General features: G+C 47.9%; 1 protein-coding gene across 7 annotated transcripts in view; it reads right to left on the bottom strand.

Moving 5' to 3' along the window:
* The window catches only part of LOC143804171 (uncharacterized), a 108,323-nt gene that overhangs the window by 66,339 nt on the left and 17,731 nt on the right, over positions 1 to 24,253 (bottom strand). For all 7 annotated transcript variants that reach the window (XM_077281994.1, XM_077281991.1, XM_077281989.1 and 4 more), the window contains 3 exons: positions 20,637 to 20,684; positions 20,486 to 20,554; positions 6,930 to 7,037 (listed from right to left, as the gene is read on the bottom strand). In XM_077281994.1, coding sequence (XP_077138109.1) covers positions 6,930 to 7,037; positions 20,486 to 20,554; positions 20,637 to 20,684 — 225 coding nt within the window. The remainder of the gene's footprint in view (positions 1 to 6,929; positions 7,038 to 20,485; positions 20,555 to 20,636; positions 20,685 to 24,253) is intronic.

Raw genomic sequence — 24,253 nt, 5'->3', positions numbered from 1 at the left:
GCAGCGACGCGATGAACTACTCCCGCTCAGGCAGGAACAATAATTATCAAGCCGCAGTCGCTACAGTGACACCCAAAGGCCGGCACAGTACGGTATCACTGCCACCAGCTTCGATTAAATGGGTCTGAAGCTAACCCAAAACAGTAGCGTAATTTCCCTTCAAGAGACAGGGTACGTTCTTAGAGCATGGAGAAAGAACTGGCATGAAGTAATATACCCCACAAAATGTAGGCAGTGCTTTATCAAAATATTTTACAAAGATGTTACAAATTAGACAATTGCAAATATGTACAAGGTAATTATAAAAAAAACAGGGCATAACATGAGAAATAACACTTACAGTTGTTCAAAGCATTGCAGGCAACAGGCTAGGGGGACTTTCCATCTATCCCAGTGCATCAGGGCGTGCACTCTGGGCTCTTCAGGTAAAAACTCAAATCTGCCTCTCTTGGACGCCGGCCAGCACTTAAAACCTACAGCCTGTGACCTCACAGAAAGAGCTGGCTTTTCCAATCCCTCCTACCTCTTCCTTTTTACTAACAGGGCATGAAATATATCTGATGCCCGTAACTTCGCTCCAGAACATGTCATAGTCATATCAAACCCAGCATTCATCTCGGATTAACGTGAGCATTCTAATGAGATCATATATGTCCTATCTGGGATACATATTTGCAGAGAAATCCCTACTTCTTTATTAGATGGAGTTAGAAGCCCGTGTTTCGAGGGATGGGTAGATCCTCCGAGTGTGATTATGACGATATATGTTTGCGTTACTATCTCCCATGGTTGGCCTAATATCTTACAAAAACAGAACAAAGAACTTTCATAGATTCTAGAAGTTTCTAGTCCAGTTATAGCTGGATAAGAGCTTACACGGCAGGAAATGCCGGTCGTAAATACCTTGGCTCTCATAACCCCCACACTCTCTGAGAAGGAAAGTCAGGAATTTGCAGCTACGAGCTGTTGCTGAATCACTCCAAGGAGGGGGGCTTAGCCCACAGCATGCTAGCAAGAGAACTAAACTTATAATATTTCATACCATCGTGACAGGCGCCCTGTGCTCTTCACAGATGAAGGCAGGTTCACATTGAGCACATGTGACAGACGTGACAGAGTCTGGAGACACCGTGGAGAGCGATCTGCTGCCTGCAACATCCTTCAGCATGACCGGTTTGGCAGTGGGTCAGTAATGGTGTGGGGTGGCATTTCTTTGGAGGGCCGCACAGCCCTCCATGTGCTCACCAGAGGTAGCCTGACTGCCATTAGGTACCGAGATGAGATCCTCAGACCCCTTGTGAGACCATATGCTGGTGGGGTTGGCCCTGGGTTCCTGCTAATGCAGGACAATGCCAGACCTCATGTGGCTGGAGTGTGTCAGCAGTTTATGCAAGATGAAGGCATTGAAGCTGTGGACTGGCCCACCCGTTCCCCAGACCTGAATCCGATTGAACACATCTGGGACATCATGTCTCGCACTATCCACCAACGTCACGTTGCACCACAGACTGTCCAGGAGTTGGCGGATGCTTTAGTCCAGGTCTGGGAGGAGACCATTTGCCACCTCATCAGTAGCATGCCCAGGTATTGTAGGGAGGTCATACAGGCACGTGGAGGCCACACACAATACTGAGCATCATTTCCTTGTCTTGAGGCATTTCCACTGAAGTTGGATCAGCCTGTAACTTCATTTTCTACTTTGATTTTGAGCATCATTCCAAATCCAGACCTCCATGGGATATTAGTTGTGATTTACGTCGATAATTTTTAGTTTTTTTTGTTCTCAACACATTCCACTATGTAATGAATAAAGATTTACAACCAGAATATTTCATTCAGTGATATCTAGGATGTGGGATTTTAGTGTTCCCTTTAGTTTTTTGAGCAGTGTATTATAAATATACCACCTTGGTCTATTGTCGCTGGAGATCACCTTTTTCTTTTCTGCATCTGATGATTACGTCCAAGACTGGGACGGCTCCGTGCGATCTGCCTCCACTTGATGATTGGTTTGGTGGTGGATCAGTGATGGTGTGAGGAGGCATGTCATTGGAGGACTGCACAAAGATAATATCCACCATGATGGCCAACAAGATGAAAGCCATTGTCAGACCTTACACTGGTGCAGTGAGCTGTTGGTTCCTCCTGGTGCAGGAGAATGGCCAGCTTTATATGGGCAGAGTGTGTGGACGGATTATGGATGATGAAGGCATTAATGCCAGTGACCGGCGCTGACGTTCTCCAGACCCAAATCCAACTGAGAACCTCTGGGACATTGTGTACCAGTCACCGGCTGCCATAAGTCCCTGATGTCCTGATACAGGACCGAGAAGAAGCCCCCCAGTGCACCGACTCATCAGGAGCCAAATGTCAGGGCACATCAAGACACATGGGGTCACACTGACCACATTATGGGATGTCAGGATACATACAGACACATAGGGTCACACTGACCACATTATGAGATGTCAGGAAACATACAGACATGTGGGGTCACACTGACCACATTATGGGATGTCAGAATACATACAGACACATGGGGTCACACACTGACCACATTATGGGATGTCAGGAAACATACAGACACATAGGGTCACACTGACCACATTATGAGATGTCAGGAAACATACAGACACACGGGGTCATACACTGATCACATTATGGGATGTCAGAATACATACAGACACATGGGGTCATACACTGATCACATTATGGGATGTCAGAATACATACAGACACGTGGGGTCACACTGATCACATTATGGGATGTCAGGATACATACAGACACGTGGGGTCACACTGACCACATTATGGGATGTCAGAATACATACAGACACGTGGGGTCACACTGATCACATTATGGGATGTCAGGATACATACAGACACACGGGGTCACACTGACCACATTATGGGATGTCAAGATACATACAGACATGTGGGGTCACACTGATCACATTATGGGATGTCAGAATACATACAGACACATGGGGTCACACTGATCACATTATGGGATGTCAGGAAACATACAGACACGTGGGGTCACACACTGACCACATTATGGGATGTCAGGAAACATACAGACACATAGGGTCACACTGACCACATTATGAGATGTCAGGAAACATACAGACACATAGGGTCACACTGACCACATTATGAGATGTCAGGAAACATACAGACACACGGGGTCACACTGATCACATTATGGGATGTCAGGATACATACAGACACATAGGGTCACACTGACCACATTATGGGATGTCAGGATACATACAGACACATAGGGTCACACTGACCACATTATGAGATGTCAGGAAACATACAGACACACGGGGTCACACTGATCACATTATGGGATGTCAGGATACATACAGACACGTGGGGTCACACTGACCACATTATGAGATGTCAGGAAACATACAGACACATAGGGTCACACTGACCACATTATGGGATGTCAGGATACATACAGACACATAGGGTCACACTGACCACATTATGAGATGTCAGGAAACATACAGACATGTGGGGTCACACTGATCACATTATGGGATGTCAGGATACATACAGACATGTGGGGGTCACACTGATCACATTATGGGATGTCAGGATACATACAGACACACGGGGTCACACTGACCACATTATGGGATGTCAGGAAACATACAGACACATAGGGTCACACTGACCACATTATGAGATGTCAGGAAACATACAGACACACGGGGTCACACTGATCACATTATGGGATGTCAGGAAACATACAGACACATGGGGTCACACACTGACCACATTATGGGATGTCAGGAAACATACAGACACACGGGGTCACACTGACCACATTATGGGATGTCAGAATACATACAGACACATGGGGTCACACACTGACCACATTATGGGATGTCAGGAAACATAGACACGTGGGGTCACACTGATCACATTATGGGATGTCAGGAAACATACAGACACATGGGATCACACTGACCACATTATGGGATGTCAGGAAACATACAGACATGTGGGGTCACACTGATCACATTATGGGATGTCAGGAAACATACAGACACACGGGGTCACACTGACCACATTATGGGATGTCAGAATACATACAGACACATGGGGTCACACACTGACCACATTATGGGATGTCAGGAAACATACAGACACATAGGGTCACACTGACCACATTATGAGATGTCAGAATACATACAGACACATGGGGTCACACACTGACCACATTATGGGATGTCAGGAAACATACAGACACATAGGGTCACACTGACCACATTATGAGATGTCAGGAAACATACAGACACGTGGGGTCACACTGATCACATTATGGGATGTCAGAATACATACAGACACGTGGGGTCACACTGATCACATTATGGGATGTCAGGATACATACAGACACGTGGGGTCACACTGATCACATTATGGGATGTCAGGAAACATACAGACACACGGGGTCACACTGATCACATTATGGGATGTCAGGATACATACAGACACGTGGGGTCACACTGATCACATTATGGGATGTCAGGAAACATACAGACACACGGGGTCACACTGATCACATTATGGGATGTCAGGATACATACAGACACGTGGGGTCACACTGATCACATTATGGGATGTCAGGAAACATACAGACACACGGGGTCACACTGACCACATTATGGGATGTCAGGAAACATACAGACATGTGGGATCACACTGACCACATTATGGGATGTCAGGAAACATACAGACATGTGGGGTCACACTGATCACATTATGGGATGTCAGGAAACATACAGACACATAGGGTCACACTGACCACATTATGGGATGTCAGGAAACAGACACGTGGGGTCACACTGACCACATTATGGGATGTCAGAATACATACAGAAACGTGGGGTCACACTGACCACATTATGGGATGTCAGGATACATAGACACGTGGGGTCACACTGATCACATTATGGGATGTCAGGAAACATACAGACACATGGGATCACACTGACCACATTATGGGATGTCAGGAAACATACAGACATGTGGGGTCACACTGATCACATTATGGGATGTCAGGAAACATACAGACACAAAGGGTCACACTGACCACATTATGGGATGTCAGGAAACATACAGACACATAGGGTCACACTGACCACATTATGGGATGTCAGGAAACATAGACACGTGGGGTCACACTGACCACATTATGGGATGTCAGAATACATACAGAAACGTGGGGTCACACTGACCACATTATGGGATGTCAGGATACATACAGACACGTGGGGTCACACTGATCACATTATGGGATGTCAGGATACATACAAACATGTGGGGACACACATCTCACATTATGGGATGTCAGGATACATACAGACACATGGGGTCACACTGATCACATTATGGGATGTCAGGATACATAGACACGTGGGGTCACACTGATCACATTATGGGATGTCAGGAAACATACAGACACATGGGATCACACTGACCACATTATGGGATGTCAGGATACATACAGACACATAGGGTCACACTGATCACATTATGGGATGTCAGGATACATACAGACACAAAGGGTCACACTGACCACATTATGGGATGTCAGGAAACATACAGACACATAGGGTCACACTGACCACATTATGGGATGTCAGGATACATAGACACGTGGGGTCACACTGATCACATTATGGGATGTCAGGATACATACAGACACATGGGGTCACACTGACCACATTATGGGATGTCAGAATACATACAGAAACGTGGGGTCACACTGACCACATTATGGGATGTCAGGATACATAGACACGTGGGGTCACACTGATCACATTATGGGATGTCAGGATACATACAGACACGTGGGGTCACACTGATCACATTATGGGATGTCAGGATACATACAAACATGTGGGGACACACATCTCACATTATGGGATGTCAGGATACATACAGACACGTGGGGTCACACTGATCACATTATGGGATGTCAGGATACATACAGACACGTGGGGTCACACTGATCACATTATGGGATGTCAGGATACATACAAACATGTGGGGACACACTGATCACATTATGGGATGTCAGGATACATACATATGCAAATTGCCTCTTCTGAGAAAAAGAGGACTTAAACTCTACAGCGCCACCTATTGGAAGTAGCGATCCTACAAGTCACAATTAACCCTTTAACGAGTCTTGTAATATGACTTAGGATAAAAGCCAAATCAGTATCTCAATTCGCAGACACGGTGTTTCGGGCTGTTGGCCCTCGTCAGTGCGAAGCATGAGAACTGATTTGGCTAGGTGAGAGGCTCTGGACATGGGGTCTAAGGGGTAACGTTTCTCCTTATGGAGAGTGACATACCATCTCTGGCTTGTCAAGGTAAGTCCTCTTTTTCTCAGAAGAGGCAATTTGCATATTTAAATTCCCAGAGGAGCATTGTACGGCAAATAAGCCTCCTTACCTTGACAAGCCAGAGATGGTATGTCACTCTCCATAAGGAGAAACGATACCCCTTAGACCCCAGGATACATGCAGACACATGGGGTCACACTGATCACATTATGGGATGTCAGGATACATACAGACATGTGGGATCACACACTAATCACATTATGGGATGTCAGGACACATACAGACACGTGGGACCATGCACACTGCTGATCGCATTATGGACTATACATAGCACATATAGTGCTAGGACCACCTGTCGCCTGATGTACGTCAGCCCCTTTGCCCCTGATTGATGAGGTTGATGTGTCATCTGGACACACTCATTGGACTCTGCACTACAGATGTTTAATGATAATTTTCATAATTATTTGAGGTGTAATTAACAGGATAGATGTGTAAAACATAGATTGCAACGAGAAAACCAAATGACAGGTTCCCTTTATGGGATGTTATTTGTTACCTTGCGATGGACTTTCTTTGTCAGGAGACAGATGCTGACTCCCAAATTCACTTGAAACATTAACAGTAAGACTATTTTGTCTTCTGGGAGAGTTGGAAGCGTTGATATCTGTCACAAAGTCCAAAAACAAATATTTTTTTCTTAGTTTTATAACATAACGCCAGAACCTAATAATTTGATATATTGCTAGTATCAAAGTGTAGATTCACCTTTCAACATCATCCACTAGTTTTGTGTAGCTGCACTCACTATTCTGCTGGTGCAGTCACTGTGTACATCATTACATTACTGATCCTGAGTTACATCCTGTATTATACTCCAGAGCTGCACTCACTATTCTGCTGGTGCAGTCACTGTGTACATCATTACATTACTGATCCTGAGTTACATCCTGTATTATACTCCAGAGCTGCACTCACTATTCTGCTGGTGCAGTCACTGTGTACATACATTACATTACTGATCCTGAGTTACATCCTGTATTATACTCCAGAGCTGCACTCACTATTCTGCTGGTGCAGTCACTGTGTACATACATTACATTACTGATCCTGAGTTACATCCTGTATTATACTCCAGAGCTGCACTCACTATTCTGCTGGTGCAGTCACTGTGTACATACATTACATTACTGATCCTGAGTTACATCCTGTATTATACCCCAGAGCTGCACTCACTATTCTGCTGGTGCAGTCACTATGTACATACATTACTGATCCTGAGTTACCTCCTGTATTATACCCCAGAGCTGCACTCACTATTCTGCTGGTGCAGTCACTGTGTACATCATTACATTACTGATCCTGAGTTACATCCTGTATTATACTCCAGAGCTGCACTCACTATTCTGCTGGTGCAGTCACTGTGTACATACATTACATTACTGATCCTGAGTTACACCCTGTATTATACTCCAGAGCTGCACTCACTATTCTGCTGGTGCAGTCACCGTGTACATACATTACATTACTGATCCTGTAGATCTTTTATTATAAAAATGAAAAACATAACAACAATAATAGCAGAAAACATAACAAAAATATTAGCCAGAAAATACTCAGTATACTGAACACTGGTCCAGCCGCTCATTCTCTCCTCTCACACAGTATATACAGAATAACTACTTTGACCTTCAGGTCCGGTCACCAAACAAAATAATAATAACAAATAAAATAAACAATGGAAAACAAAGACTATATACATGAACTTTTTTTTTTTTTTTTTTTTTTTTTTTAGTTTTAAATAAAATAACTACAAATTAAACAAATATATACAATTCTACAAGCTATCCTCCATTCCCAACCCCCCGCACTGACCTGAGAGCTGGTCCTGCATCTCATGCCTCAGTCCATGTCCAACGTCCATAGGCCAGATCAGGCAGTGCCAGTTTTTCCCCCAAACAACCCGGTGTCCCATAGTCCCACAAGATAAACCCACCTCCCCCCTTTTCCCACCACCCAACCTAACACCTACTCCCAAATCTATATCCCCATATACAATATATACATTATATACAGCAGCACACACCACAATAATTACAAAACACGAAGCCCAAGTTCGGCGCCTGCAGCCCTACATCACTGTATAATGATCAAACAAAACAAAAATCTACAGTGTCAGCAGCAGCCCACCACCAGGAAAGGAGATGACCAGACTAGGGCACACTAAAAGAAAAGCCCCTCCAGAGGAGCGCGGCCCTCCGTGCGCCCAGTCTCCCATACTCCAGAGAGCGCACCTTCACCAGGTCACCGAGTATGGTCCTAAACACATCGTCCACTGGGAGGATTTTTCGTTGCGTCGATACTAAGCACCGTGCGTTCCACGTGTGATACCTAACCACTGCGCTAACTAGAAATAAGGTGCAGCGGTCCCGACCACCCAGGTCTCCGAATGCTCCATAGGCCCATTCCGCATAGGAGAGACCGGCCAGCCGAGACCAGCCAATGGAGGCACCCACCCTGTTGTACACCTCTGTGTTGAAGGGACAATGAAGCAGGAAGTGGTCCATGCTTTCCAGCAAGGTACCACAATGCTCCCGAGGACAATTCCTGTCCTCAGAGCTCCTACACTTCAGATTGTCCCTCACACACAGTTTCCCATGGAAGCAGCGCCAAGCCAAGTCCCAAAACTTCGAGGGGATCCTGATAGAATTCAAAAGATGCAAACCCACCCCAAGATCCCGACTTGGGCAGTCCCTGAGCGCCAGAGGCCTCTGGAAATGGGTCAACAGAACCCTACTGTCAAGTAGTTTCCTTGGCAGAGTCCTGATCTCCCACATTCCCAGACCCCACCGACGAATTACCTTCAGAACCAAGGTAGCGTAAGCCGGAAGATGTCCATGCGGTGTGCGAAGATCCTTCACTTGCCCTCCTGTCTCCCATTCCTGGAAGAAAGGCTGAAACCATCCCCTACAGGAGAATACCCACGGAAGAGCCCTCTCTTTCCAGAGGTTTGCGATATTGATCTTAATGAAGGTATCCACAAGGAATACCACAGGGTTGACCATACCCAACCCTCCTAGTCTCCTCGTAAGGTAAGTAACCTCCCTCTTGACCAGGTTCAGTCTATTCCCCCATAACAGTTGGAAGAACAAACTGTAGACCCGAGTCCAGAGAGATTCCGGCAAGATGCACACACTGCCCAGATAAATCAGTAAAGGGAGCAGGTAAGTTTTGCTCAGGTTTACCCTTTCCCTTAGGGTCAAAGACCAACCCTTCCATTGGTTCACCTTCTGAGTGGCGATCTCTAGCCTGCTGTCCCAATTTTGTTTGGGGTAATCCCCCTGGCCAAATTCGATGCCAAGGACTTTTGCAGAGACTTTGGGTCCTGGAAGGGTGTCCGGGAGATCAAAACCAGGATCTCCTCCTCCCAGCCAGAGACTCTCACACTTATCCCGGTTGATCTTGGACCCGGATGCCTCCGAGTAGCGATCTACCTCTGACATCAGCCACCCTGCCTCCTCGTGAGAGGAAGCAAACACAGTGACATCATCGGCATATGCCACCACCCTCAGAGTGGCTTCCGGTGCTGCCTGATCCATCCCGATCCCGGCCAACGGTCCACGCTCCACCCTCCTAAGAAGAGGGTCAATCGCAAACACGTACAGCAGCGGGCTCAAGGGACAACCCTGGCGAACACCGGACCCAACCTCAAAAGAGCTACCAATCCAACCATTCACAAGCGGGAAACTCTCTGCCCCACTGTACAAGGTCTTAAGCCAATCAACAAACCCCCCCGGCAGGCCATATCTCAGAAGGACGGACCAGAGGTACTCGTGATTAACCCGATCAAACGCTTTTGCCTGGTCCAGTGACAGCATGTACCCCTTCCAGTGACCAGCCCTACCCTGCTCCACTGCCTCTTGGACACAGAGCACAGCACTAAATGTGCTGCGGCCTGGAACAGAGCAATGCTGGGCCCCCGAAAGGAGTCGGGGTGCAAATTTCACCAGCCGATTAAACAGCACCTTTGCTAGAACCTTCCTGTCTGCATTGAGAAGCGCTATGGGACGCCAATTCTCAATGCAAGACGGGTCCTTACCCTTTGACAAGATGATCAGAGCAGACCTCCTCATTGACTTCGGCAGAGTGCCCGAGGAAAGACACTCATTGAATACCTCAGTCAAGAGGGGAACCAAAACGTTCTTAAAGGTCTTATAGAATTCAGATGTTAAGCCATCTGGACCAGGCGATTTTTTGGGAGCAAGCCCTTCAATCGCCAACTGAACTTCCTCTTCCCTGATCATTTCTGTCAAAACGTCAAGAGAGGGGTCTACCCCTGGTTCGGGGACAGCTTCTGCCAGGAAAGCCGACATCTCATCCCAATCAAGATCCCTCTTCCCCAAGAGGTGCGAGTAGAAGGATCTGACAACCTCCAGGATCCCTGATCTGGATCGCCTCAGGGACCCCGTAGTGTCGACCAGTCCTGTAACCACTTTACTATTCACTGACATCTTGCAGTTTCTGTAAGGGTCGGGCGAGCGGTACTTCCCGTAATCCCTCTCAAAAACCAAAGATGCGTGTCTATCGTACTGACACCTCATAAGCAAAGATTTCACTCTGGAGATCTCCTCGCGGCTACCTCCAGTTGAGACAAGATGCTCGAGTTTCCTCCTCAGACCCTGATACAGGCGGTACCTGCTCAGACTCCTGAGGCTCGAGAGCTGGCGGAAGAATCTCGCCACCCTTTCCTTGAACATCTCCCACCACTCTGACCTACTACTACAAAGATCCAGTAAGGGTACCTGGCTCTGAAGAAAATCCTCAAAGGACTGTCTTATCTCCGCTTCTTCCAAGAGAGACGAATTGAGCCTCCAAAAGCCTCTTCCCATCCGGAGGGTCTCTGTAACATTCAGAGAAAACAAAATTAAACAGTGGTCGGAGAACTCCACCTCAACAACAGACACTGCTGAAGAGACAGCTTCCTCCTTTAAATAAAACCTATCTATTCTGGACCTACAGTTACCTCTATGATAGGTGAACCCCTCGTGGCCTGGGGTGTGCCGAATGTGGACATCCACCAGGCGAGCCTCACTAGCTATACTATTAAGGGCGACGCTATCATAAGTCAGCTTGTCTCTGGAACCTCCTCTATCTCGGGGCCTCGTGACAGCATTGAAGTCCCCTCCAAAGACAACCTGCCGACTTGTAAAAAGGTAGGGCTTGATCCTCATAAAGAGACACTTCCGGTCCCACTTAGATTGGGGACCATAGATGTTAATGAGCCGGAGCTCTTGTCCCTTCATGAGGACATCTAAGATCAGGCACCTCCCCATTTCTAACTCAATAACCCGTCGGCATTCCACCGGTGCGGTAAAAAGGACCGCCACTCCGCTATACGGCTCGGCCGCAAGAGACCAATAGGAGGGCCCGAGTCTCCACTCCCTCTTAGCTTTAAACACATCTGCCATGTTTGGCAGCCTGGTCTCTTGCAAAAAGAAAATGTCAGCTTCAACCCGGCTGAGAAAATCAAAGGCCGCAAATCTAGCTGTATTTGACTTTATGCTGGCGACATTAATGGACGCCAGCGTCAACGGAGTGGGTTCCGCCATCATTGGTGATTGAGTTAGATGGCTTTCTTTTTCCCACTCCCCTTATCCTCTGCCTCAGAGGAGGAATCCTTCCCCCTCTTTAATGACATGGAGGTATCCATTTCCACGCGTTTTTTATTTTTTTCGTCCTCGTCTCCGGACTCTGGGCCAGTCCCTCCCTCCAAGGATCTTACGTTCCCAGAAGGAGGAGACTCGGCGCCCCCTGTGAGCCCCGCCGAAGCCAGAACCTCACCCTCAGCTTCCTCCTCAGAGGAAGAGATGTTTTCAAGGGCTTGGAACCGGTTAGAAAGACCAACCAGAGGGGAGTCGGTTTTTCCTTCCTTAGGTACCTTGGTCAGAGCGGGAGAAGATTTTTTATCTCCCTTCTTTCTTTTCTTTTTGGTGCCGAGCTTACGCTTGTCCTCTAGCCACTGCCTATTATCCTCATCCATACTTTCATAATGGGAGGACTCTGAGGCAGTGGCACTCTCCTCCCTGTGGATCCTCCTGACCTCCTCATCCAACTCATCATCCCTTGGGGCCTCAGCAGCAAGACTGGCATGCAGGACAGGGGCCGCCCCAGTAGCCCGAGGCTCGCCCAGCTCCCTATCCTGTCTGCGCTTGTCTAGACGCCTTAGCTGGGCAGGCGTCTTTTTATTGCTTTTCTTCCTTGGCCCCTCAGCTCCCTCACCCTTGCTAGTCCCTTCCCCAGCAGAATCAGCCTCACGGCTTTCTCCCACCGGGGTCACGACTGCGTTAGCGAAGGAGCGAGGACAACGGCTGAATGGGTGACCTAACTCACCACACAGGTGGCACCTAATCTCCACACAAGATGCAGCAAGATGGCCGACATCCCCACACAATGCACACTTCTGCACAGTGCAGTTTGCGCTGAAGTGTGTGGGGTCGCCGCACCTGTGACAGAGCTTCGGTTGCCCCTGGTAGAAGACCAGGATACGATCCCTACCCAGGAAGGCAGATGATGGTATGTGGGCAACCGTACCACCTGAACGCTTAAGTTTTACCATAAACGTCCAGGCCCCTGACCAGATACCAAACTCGTCACGGTTTTTCTTTGGCATCTCCACTACCTCTCCATACCGGCCAAGCCACGTCATGATGTCATAACAAGAAAGCGACTCGTTACATGTCATCACGGTCACTTTCTTGACTTGATTTTGGCGAGACACCGCCTGAACGGCAAAGTCTCGCCAGCCGGGCTCATTTTTTGCCAACTCATAGTTCGACCAGAAAAGTTCAAGCCCCTCCGGCCGAACAAAGCTGACATCAAACTCAGGTGTGGAATAGGGATGTATCAAGGCGTAGATGTCAATCGCCTTGAAGCCCATCCTCAGCAGGAGCTCCACAACCTTCGACCTTGGAGGACACGCATCACTGCCCCTCCACCGAAGACGGACCACATTCCTACGCACACTACCCGGCCCGGCTGTTGGGAGGGACCACACTGTATCCCCCCCTCTTTGCTCTCGGAAGGCCCCGAGGCCATGCCTCTCTATCCAGAAGGATAGATCAACCTCTCGACCCTCTACCATTAGTGATCTCTCTCCCTTCTTTAGAGCTTCCAGGAGACGCCGTTGCAACATGCCGTCCCCAGAGCCCAGAGACGAGGAGGACGCCCTATTTCCCCCGGAGGTGACAGCGGCATAACTCCTGACAGGTGCTGCCACCACCGGGGGGGCAACCGGACCAGTGACCACATCCACACCAACAGTATCACCATTACCCACCTCCATAACCTCCTCACCCTCCACCAAACCAGCAACCACACCACTAGACAAAGAGTTTTCCTCATCCATACCCACCACCACATTCACTCCTGCTGGACCAGTGACAACAGGGGGTGACATTTTGGCCTCCGCATCATCAGGCACAAGGGGCTGAGTCTCCTCCACAGAACTGGAGGTGACCTCACCCCTGGTTTTATGTGTGCCCTCCGCATCATCAGTTGATATTTTCCGCTGCTTCATGGTTGCTACCAGGCGCCGCTGATCTTTCGCTGTTGTGAGGCACCGCTGATCCTTAGCATCAGGATCTTGTTGACCAGCGGCGCCAACACAGAACAGGACTTTGGAGGGAGGACCGGAACGCCCAGCCCCGGTAACCCCCTCACACCGCCGCCGCTTCTCAACTAAGTGATCAGCGGCAACAGCATTCAGGGGCACCGAGGCCACCGGAGCTGCCCCTGACACCGGGCTGCTCCCCCCTCCCACTGGGGAGCGCACCACAGTATCGTGGCCTGATTTTTCGCCCGCCGCCGGGCCGCCCTCACTGTCCAGCCTCTCGGCTGATGCACCTGCTGCTACGTCCCTGCTACTACAAGCAGAAACGGAGCTCTGCGCCTCACTACATTGCTTTGTAGTCTCCCCGCGCCTTTGCACCGGATCCACAGCAGAACCCGGGCTGGGCTGGGCAACGGGGCTTATACAGTGAGCTGACCCTGCAGCCGACTCAGGGGGTACAGGGAGGGGGGCATATAGATAGCTTACCGCTTCCTGCAGCTTAGGTTTGATCTTCTTCACCTTTTTTTTCCGGCCCCCAGGTGCCTCCTCTGGTAAATCATCACCAAGATGGAAGTTCTGAAGGCACACTGGGGACTCCAGGAGCTTGATCTCTGCCATTAGTGCCCCTCCCTGGTCGATGTCACTGTCCTCCCCAGAGCCAGCAGAACTGCGACGAGATGTCATTGTCGCCTGTCCAGCAGGGAGCTCGCTGCACGTGGCCTGTGAGTGACTAAGCAGGCTGCCAGGTGGGGCTTTCTGCTGGTCATCATCCTCCTCCTCATCATCATCATCCACCTGGCACTCAGGCTGCAGCCCCATCTGCCTTTGCTCTCTGTTATCAGCCATTTCTCTGAATCGATCTTCATTAATAAGTTTTTCCTTAAATGGTCCACTTTTTTCTCTAATGAAAGCTTTTCTGACTTCAAGCTCATTGATGTCATCCTTCAGTCTCCTTACCTCCGCCTGGAGCTGATTCTTCCTCGGTTTGGAGGAACCTGCAGCTTTGTTGCTTGTGCAGCGCAGCTCCTCTCGGAGCCTCGTGATGGTCTTGCTTGCGTCTTCATACTCACGGAGGTGGCTCATGACCCGGGAGGCATAGGTGGACACAGACTCCCGGGGGCTCTGCAGCGCCCAACCCTCTTCAATGAGGTCGGCTTCACCTCCGTGAGCACTCAGCTTTCCTCCAGAAGGACCGCCATCTTGCACACTAGCAGGCTTCTCCTCCATGGAAGCCTTGCGGCTTCTCTGGGTCTCTGCAGACCTGGGGGGAGTAGGAGCCACATTGCTGCGACTCCTGGTGGAGCGTCTCACCCCCGAATCCTCTGATGTGCAGGCTGGTTGCTGGTTCCTTCTGCCCCCCGCCAGCCTTGTCCGGGAAGCAGAAGCCTGGGACTTGGCTCCTTCACTCATCCCAGGAAACCCACTCCCTCCCTGGGTAAGAGAGAGAGCAGGTCCCCGGGTGGAGAGGTGGTGGTTCTCAGGAGCTCAGGAGCACACTGCAGGTTCAGCAGCGACCGCACCCACAATCAGCACAGTGAGTAGCAGCTGAGCAGAGCTGCACTCACTATTCTGCTGGTGCAGTCACTGTGTACATACATACATTACTGATCCTGAGTTACATCCTGTATTATCCTCCAGAGCTGCACTCACTATTCTGCTGGTGCAGTCACTGTGTACATACATTACATTACAGATCCTGAGTTACTTCCTGTATTATACCCCAGAGCTGCACTCACTATTCTGCTGGTGCAGTCACTGTGTACATACATTACATTACAGATCCTGAGTTACATCCTGTATTATACCCCAGAGCTGCACTCACTATCCTGCTGGTGCAGTCACTGTGCACATACATTACATTAGTGATCCTGAGTTACATCCTGTATTATACCCCAGAGCTGCACTCACTATTCTGCTGGTGCAGTCACCGTGTACGTACATTACATTAGTGATCCTGAGTTACATCCTGTATTATACCCCAGAGCTGCACTCACTATTCTGCTGGTGCAGTCACTGTGTACATACATTACATTACTGATCCTGGGTTACATCCTGCATTATACTCCAGAGCTGCACTCACTATGCTGCTGGTGCAGTCACCGTGTACATACATTACATTAGTGATCCTGAGTTACCTCCTGTATTATACTGTTGAGCTGCACTCACTATTCTGCTGGTGCACTCACTGTGTACATACATTACATTAGTGATCCTGAGTTACCTCCTGTATTATACTCCAGAGCTGCACTCACTATTCTTCTGGTGCAGTCACTGTGTACATACATTACATTACTGATCCTGATTTATATCCTGTATTATACCCCAGAGCTGCACTCACTATTCTGCTGGTGCAGTCACTGTGTACATACATTACATTACTGATCCTGAGTTACATCCTGTATTATACTCCAGAGCTGCACTCACTATTCTGCTGGTGCAGTCACTGTGTACATACATTACATTACTGATGCTGAGTTACATCCTGTATTATACCCCAGAGCTGCACTCACTATTCTTCTGGTGCAGTCACTGTGTACATACATTACATTACTGATCCCGAGATACATCCTGTATTATACTCCAGAGCTGCACTCACTATTCTGCTGGTGCAGTCACTGTGTACATACATTACTGATCCTGAGTTACATCCTGTATTATACTCCAGAGCTGCACTCACTATTCTGCTGGTGCAGTCACTGTGTACATACATTACATTACTGATGCTGAGTTACCTCCTGTATTATACCCCAGAGCTGCACTCACTATTCTGCTGGTGCAGTCACTGTGTACATACATTACATTACTGATCCCGAGATACATCCTGTATTATACTCCAGAGCTGCACTCACTATTCTGCTGGTACAGTCACTGTGTACATATATTACATTACTGATCCCGAGATACATCCTGTATTATACTCCAGACCTGCACTCACTATTCTGCTGGTACAGTCACTGTGTACATACATTACATTACTGATCATGAGTTACCTCCTGTATTATACCCCAGAGCTGCACTCACTATTCTGCTGGTGCAGTCACTGTGTACATACATTACATTACTGATCATGAGTTACCTCCTGTATTATACCCCAGAGCTGCACTCACTATTCTGCTGGTGCAGTCACTGTGTACATACATTACATTACTGATCCTGAGTTACCTCCTGTATTATACCCCAGAGCTGCACTCACTATTCTGCTGGTGCAGTCACTGTGTACATACATTACATTACTGATCCTGAGTTACCTCCTGTATTATACTCCAGAGCTGCACTCACTATTCTGCTGGTGCAGTCACTGTGTACATACATTACTGATCCTGAGTTACATCCTGTATTATACCCCAGAGCTGCACTCACTATTCTGCTGGTGCAGTCACTGTGTACATACATTACATTACTGATCCTGAGTTACATCCTGTATTATACCCCAGAGCTGCACTCACTATTCTGCTGGTGCAGTCACTGTGTACATACATTACATTACTGATCCTGAGTTACATCCTGTATTATACCCCAGAGCTGCACTCACTATTTTGCTGGTGCAGTCACTGTGTTACTGATCCTGAGTTACATTCTGTATTATAACCCAGAGCTGCACTCACTATTCTGCTGGTGCAATCACTGTGTACATACATTACTGATCCTGAGTTATATCCTGTATTATAAACCAGAGCTGCACTCACTATTCTGCTGGTGCAGTCACTGTGTACATACATTACATTACTGATCCTGAGTTACATCCTGTATTATACCCCAGAGCTGCACTCACTATTTTGCTGGTGCAGTCACTGTGTACATACATTACTAATCCTGAGTTATATCCTGTATTATAAACCAGAGCTGCACTCACTATTCTGCTGGTGCAGTCACTGTGTACATACATTACATTACTGATCCTGAGTTACATCCTGTATTCTAATCCAGAGCTGCACTCACTATTCTGCTGCTGCAGTCTCTGTGTACATACATTACTGATCCTGAGTTACCTCCTGTATTATACCCCAGAGCTGCACTCACTATTCTGCTGGTGCAGTCACTGTGTACATACATTACATTACTAATCCTGAGTTGCCTCCTGTATTATACCCCAGAGCTGCACTCACTATTCTGCTGGTGCAGTCACTGTGTACATACATTACATTACTGATCCTGAGTTACACCCTGTATTATACTCCAGAGCTGCACTCACTATTCTGCTGGTGCAGTCACTGTGTACATACATTACATTACTGATCCTGAGTTACACCCTGTATTACCCTCCAGAGCTGCACTCACTATTCTGCTGCTGCAGTCTCTGTATACATACAAACATTTAAGTGTTTAAGAACCTGAAGACTCACCTCTTCCGACAGGTTTACAGCCTGCAGTGATCCTCAACCTACTGAAAAGCCACACAACCAGCTCTACCCTCTCCTAGTGTATCCTCACTAGTGATGAACGAGTATACTCGTTGCTCCGGTTTTCCCGAGCACGCTCTGGTGGTCTCCGAGTATTTATGACGGCTCGATTTAGTTTTCTTTGCCACAGCTGGATGATTTGCGGCTACTAGACAGCTTGGCAAGGCAACAACTGTTGGCACAATTATTAGAGAATGGAAAAAACACAAGATGACTGTCAATCTTCCTCGGTCTGGGGCTACATGTAAGATCTCACCACATGGGGCAAGGATGAGTCTGAGAAAGGTCAGGAATCAGCCCAGAACTACATGGGAGGACCTGGTCAATGACCTGAAGAGAGCTGGGACCATAGTCTCAAATATTACCGTTAGAAACATACTACAACATCATGGATTAAAATCCTGCAGGGCACGCAAGGTCCCCCCCTGCTCACACCAGCACATGTCCAGGCCCATTTCAAGTTCGCCAATGACCATCTGGATGATCCAGAGGAGACATTGGAGAAGGTCATGTGGTCAGATGAGACCAAAATAGAATTTTTTGGTATCAACTCCACTCACCGTGTTTGGAGGAAGAAGAAGGATGAGTACAACCCCAAGAACATCATCCCAATTGTGAAACATGGAGGGGGAAACAACATACTTTGGAATGCTTTTCTGCAAAGGGGACAGGACAACTGCCCACTACTAAAGGAAGGACAAATGGGGTCATGTATTGCGAGATTTTGGCCAACAACCTCCTTTCCTTTAGTAAGAGCATTGAAGATGGGTCGTGGCTGGGTCTCCCAGCATGACAATGACCCGAAACAAACAGCCACAACAAGTAAGGAGCGGCTCAGTAAGAAGCATTTCAAGGTCCTGGAGTGGCCTAGCCGGTCTCCAGACCTGAACCCAATAGAAAGTCTTTGGAGGAGCTGAAACTCAATGTTTCCCAGCGAAAGCCCCGAAACCTGAAAGATCTGGAGAAGATCCATATGGAGGAGGGGGCCAATATCCCTGCTGCAGTGTGTGCAAACCTGGTCAAGAACTACAGGAAACGTCTGACCTTTCTAACTGCAAACAAATGTTTCTGTACCAAATATTAACCCCTTCATGACCTTGGGATTTTCCGTTTTTCCGTGTTCGTTTTTCGCTCCCCTCCTTCCCAGAGCCATAACTTTTTTATTTTTCTGTCAATTTGGCCATGTGAGGGCTTATTTTTTGCGGGACAAGTTGTACTTTTGAACGTCACCATTGGTTTTACCATGTCGTGTACTAGAAAATGGGAAAAAAATTCCAAGTGCGGTGAAATTGCAAAAAAAGTGCAATCCCATGCGTGTTTTTTGTTTGGCTTTTTTGCTAGTTTCACTAAATGCTAAAACTGACCTGATATTATGATTCTCCAGGTCATTACGAGTTCATAGACACCAAACATTTCTAGGTTATTTTTTATCTAAGTGGTGAAAAAAAAATCCAAACTTTGCTAACAAAAAAAAAAAAATTGCACCATATTCCAATATCCGTAGCGTCTCCATTTTTTGTGATCTGGGGTCAGGTGAGGGCTTATTTTTTGTGTGCCGAGCTGGCGTTTTTAATGATACCATTTTGGTGCAGATACGTTCTTTTGATCGCCCGTTATTGCATTTTAATTCAATGTCATGGTGACCATAAAAATGTAATTTTGGCGTTTCTAATTTTTTTCTCACTTCACCGTTTAGCGATCAGGTTAATACTTTTTTTTTTAATTGATAGATCGGGCGATTATGAATGTGGCGATACCAAATATGTGTAGGTTTGATTTTATTTTTATTGTTTTATTTTGAATGGGGCGAAAGGGGGGTGATTTAAACTTTTATATTTTTTTAATTTATTTCATATTTTTTTAAACATTTTTTTTTTCAACTTTTGCCATGCTTCAATAGTCTCCATGGGAGGCTAGAAGCAGGCACAGCACGATTGGCTCTGCTACATAACAGCGATCATCAGATCGCTCCTATGAAGCTGAATTACAGGTGTGCTAGGAAGAGGCCATGGAAATTGGCCCCCTCCCAGACTAAAAACATCAGGTCTCAGCTGCCCCAGAAAGGCGCAGCAATAAAGTCTGATTCACTGAGTTTCTGGCATATACCGTTATTGTTGTTTTCATTGCTGTTCTCTTCTTCCTTATTCTGCTCGGTTTCCTCTGAATAATCCATGTCTTTAAAAAAAAATAGAAATTAGACGATTATATCAGAAGATCACATCATACACACTCCAATCCAGGGTGACCATTTACGTACATGACTCCAGGCTGCCGGAGGCGCTCGTCATCTCCTGTGTGCTGGATTCTGCAAATGAAGAGTGAACATAGTGATCAGAACCTTCACAGATCCAAGAGTTCTTTAAGAAATATATAATCTAATATATAAAGCTGAATGTGTGTATGTATGTATGTATGTATGTGCAGCGCCCCAGAGTCCTGGTCGTTGCAGTACTGTGGCTCCGCCACTATGGGGAGCTATGGTACGTCTGATGGCACTGAAGGAGTTCTTCTGATCAGGTATCACAGACACCAATACATTTCACAGTCTGGCCTCCAGGGGGAGCTAAGGGTGCTATTCATTAGGCCACTCCCCACCATAGTGGGTAAACTGGGGGTCAGGCAGGAAGTTAGACAGAAAGCTGACTGGGTTGGAACCAGGCAACACCTTGTGGCAGAGGGTGTTGTGGGGGAAGATACAGTAGGGTCTCTGTCAGGGGTGGGATCCTGACAGAGGCTTGGCAACTTGAGAGAACGTAACGGGACCGTGCCTGCTCAGGATAGCGGCGGTGCCCAAGAAAGGATCAGAAGCGAGATAGATTGTGCTGAGTGAGAAACGAGATCAAAGCAATAAGGAGAATACCAGTAGGAGTCGTGCTGTAAGACAGAGGCAACATCCTACTGAGGCGCACAACCGGTGGCCGGAACGCTGAGAGAGTATTATAATATACAGCTTCAAGCAATACTCTAAACAGCGGCAGGACAGTCAGTCTAAGGCGGGCTGTCTCACTTAAATCACCTATGCAGTCTTGGGGGGCAACTTGTGGAGAGGGGCGACTCTAGGGTCCTGGAAGAGCTCCGAGCCTACCCGTCAAACGGGTGCCGTCCTAACCAGAACATCAGGGAGGAACGGAGGATTAGCAGAACATCATCTAATCGAGTTGTGAGGGAACTTAAGAAACAGACACAACAGTTGTGGGGACTTTCTGTAAGCACAGCAGGGAAGGACCACAACACATAGCGCTAGCAGGAAGGCGCAGATTTCCACCTGTGAAGAGAACTCTGGAGGTGCCATTGGACCGGCCGGACTTGCGCAGCCTGGTGAACCGTATTCTGGACTGAGGACCTAGAGATCTTCAGTAAAGAGGTAAAGAGACTGCAACCTGGTGTCCTCGTTATTTACTGCACCGCACCACTACGGCATCTGCACCACCATCACCATCCACATCTATCCACATCTTTGACTGTGCGCCCCTCGGCAGGGTCACGGACCGGGGCCTAGCCACCGTGACAACCCCAGAGCAGAGACTCAGAAGCCCGGTACCGGGTACCCCTCGGCCCTGCGGCGGTGGGGGCGCTACAAAACTTGGCGTCACAAACAGGATCTACTTAAGCCTGAGGAATCGGGTCATGTGTGCCTTGGAACTGTGATTTATTATGCTTGGACTGTGACTTATTGCAAAGACTGTGTGTTGCCACTTGCCGCCAGAAGTTCCCGCCAAAACCGCCGCCATTATAGCGCTAAGGAGAGCGCAGAAGAAGAAGGGCGTGGAAGTGGGCGTAAACAAGCTGAAGAGCGCGAAAGACAATGGCCGCCCAGTCTAAGTATTTCTGCCCCTTGAGGACGTGTCCGTCAGCAGCCGAGGTCCGCCTCCTGATCCTCAATGGTGGGCAGAGACAAAGAAAACGAAACCGCCCACGAAGGAGAGAGCGGGAAAAGGACCAGGAAGAAGAAGTCAGCGACATGGAGGACGCCATGGCCAGCCGCTCGGAGCCGGAGCGTGGGGTCGGAGCCGAGGACTCCCCCAGCTACCCGGAGAGGCACCGCAGCCAGACCTCCACAGCGGGCGCTGACCTCCTGCAGACCAGAGCGGACGGGCTGATCCACCAACTCCCGCGGACGCAGCCGAGCACTGAGGCCGGGTGGAAGAAGACCATCATCGGGAGCCTCGCCAGACGTCTGCCGGCAGCCTCGTCTGGTCCGGAGCAAGAAAGAAGTTCCAGCGCTCCGAAGCCAGAAAGCAAGGCCCTGCCGGAAAGCAAGGTGCTGCAAACGGAGATGACAACGCCGCAGCGCAAGGCCCTGCAGCTAGCGTTCCAGACCCCAGCGGAGACGGAGCAGACCGGCACCGGAGGAACCGCATCTGAAGCAGGTAGGAAGGACGACCCTGCCCTGACGACCGACACCCCTCCAGTGACTGCTAGTGCCACAGCTGCTGACTCCGTTCCAGTGACTGATCTTGCAGCAGCCGCTACCTCTGCTGCAGCAAATGCCCATACTCAAGCTGCGCAGACCTACATCACTGCGCATGATTTAACCGTACATGAAAGACGGATTAACGGCGTTTGTCCAGCACTGGGTGTAACCCTGGACCTCACCTTTCCCCGGCCAGGAAGGGTTAAGTGCCAGGTGCAGCCCTGGAAGCCGTTCAACTAAACCTCGGAAACCTGAAACTGTACATAGTTAACTGTTTGTTTCCCTGCTTTTTGCTGCTTTAAACCCGACTAGGGTTAACTCTTAAAGGGATCCCTTTGTTTACCCGGGATCCCTTCCTCTGCTTTTGCTTTTGTTTCCTGTTTCCTCATTGTTGAAAAGAACTGCTGGAATCATGAACAGTGCATGATACAAACTTTTTGTAAATAGTTTGCACCTTATTAAAGGTGCTCCCTACTGGTTTTACTTCAAAAAGGACTCTTTGTGAAGATACCACACTGGAACCTTTGCTGAGTACGGACTGGTAGCTTGAGAAGATATGCTACCTCATAGAGACTTGGTCCCCTCTTAAAGGGGATGTTCACTTGTTGCATTTGAAGAATGGTATTGCTTTAAAACTGATGGATAGCAATAATGTTTTGATAAATAGAAAGTGATGATAATGTTTGCATGAGAAAGTTATATGTATCCAAATAGTTAATTGTAGAGAAATGCTGATGATGTTCCCTGAAAGAAAGTGAAAGCTGGAAGAAGGATGCAGTGGGCCCGTAGGGGTAGACGTGGTGTCCAGCATGCATGTTAGTGAGAAAAATAATGAGAAGGTTTAATGTTCTATAGGAAATGTTTGATATTGTTGATAGACAACGAGGACAGAAGGTAAACCCTGAGTCCTCATAGGAGTCATGTAGAGATGGCTCGGTGCTCTTAAACTGAAAGTAATGTTATGTTCTATATTGTGTATAGTAGTTGAAAAGACAGAAGGCTCGGGCTGAAAGGAGCGGTCCTGTAAGAAAGGAGAGGCAGTAGGTCTGGTGCCGTTAGGACAGGCGGTCCTGCAGATTTAAAGAAGGAGAATGTAAAAGTTAAATTGCCTTATAATGTGATTATAAGAAGGTCTTTAGTGGATTCAGAGTGTACATCCTTAAAGGCGATGTTAAGTTATTGTTCAAAAGTTTGTACAAGGTAGAATACCCGGTTGGGTAAGAAAAGTTATTTATAGCATGTTGCTATGATATTTAACCATGTTTGTAACGTTCAAGTGTCCTCACCTCCCATAAAGGGAAGCTCTGTTCAAGCTTCCTTATTGTTATTGCACTCAACAAAACTGTATGTCTTTTTGCTAACTTGTATTGTTGTTTTCTTCCCAGTCCCGGAGTACTGTGTTTAACCAGGGGGGAGAGCAGCGCCCCAGAGTCCTGGTCGTTGCAGTACTGTGGCTCCAC

This window comes from Ranitomeya variabilis, chromosome 2 (genome assembly GCF_051348905.1).
Source record: "Ranitomeya variabilis isolate aRanVar5 chromosome 2, aRanVar5.hap1, whole genome shotgun sequence".
NCBI lineage: Eukaryota > Metazoa > Chordata > Amphibia > Anura > Dendrobatidae > Ranitomeya > Ranitomeya variabilis.
This window is presented reverse-complemented; position numbering and strand designations above follow the sequence as displayed.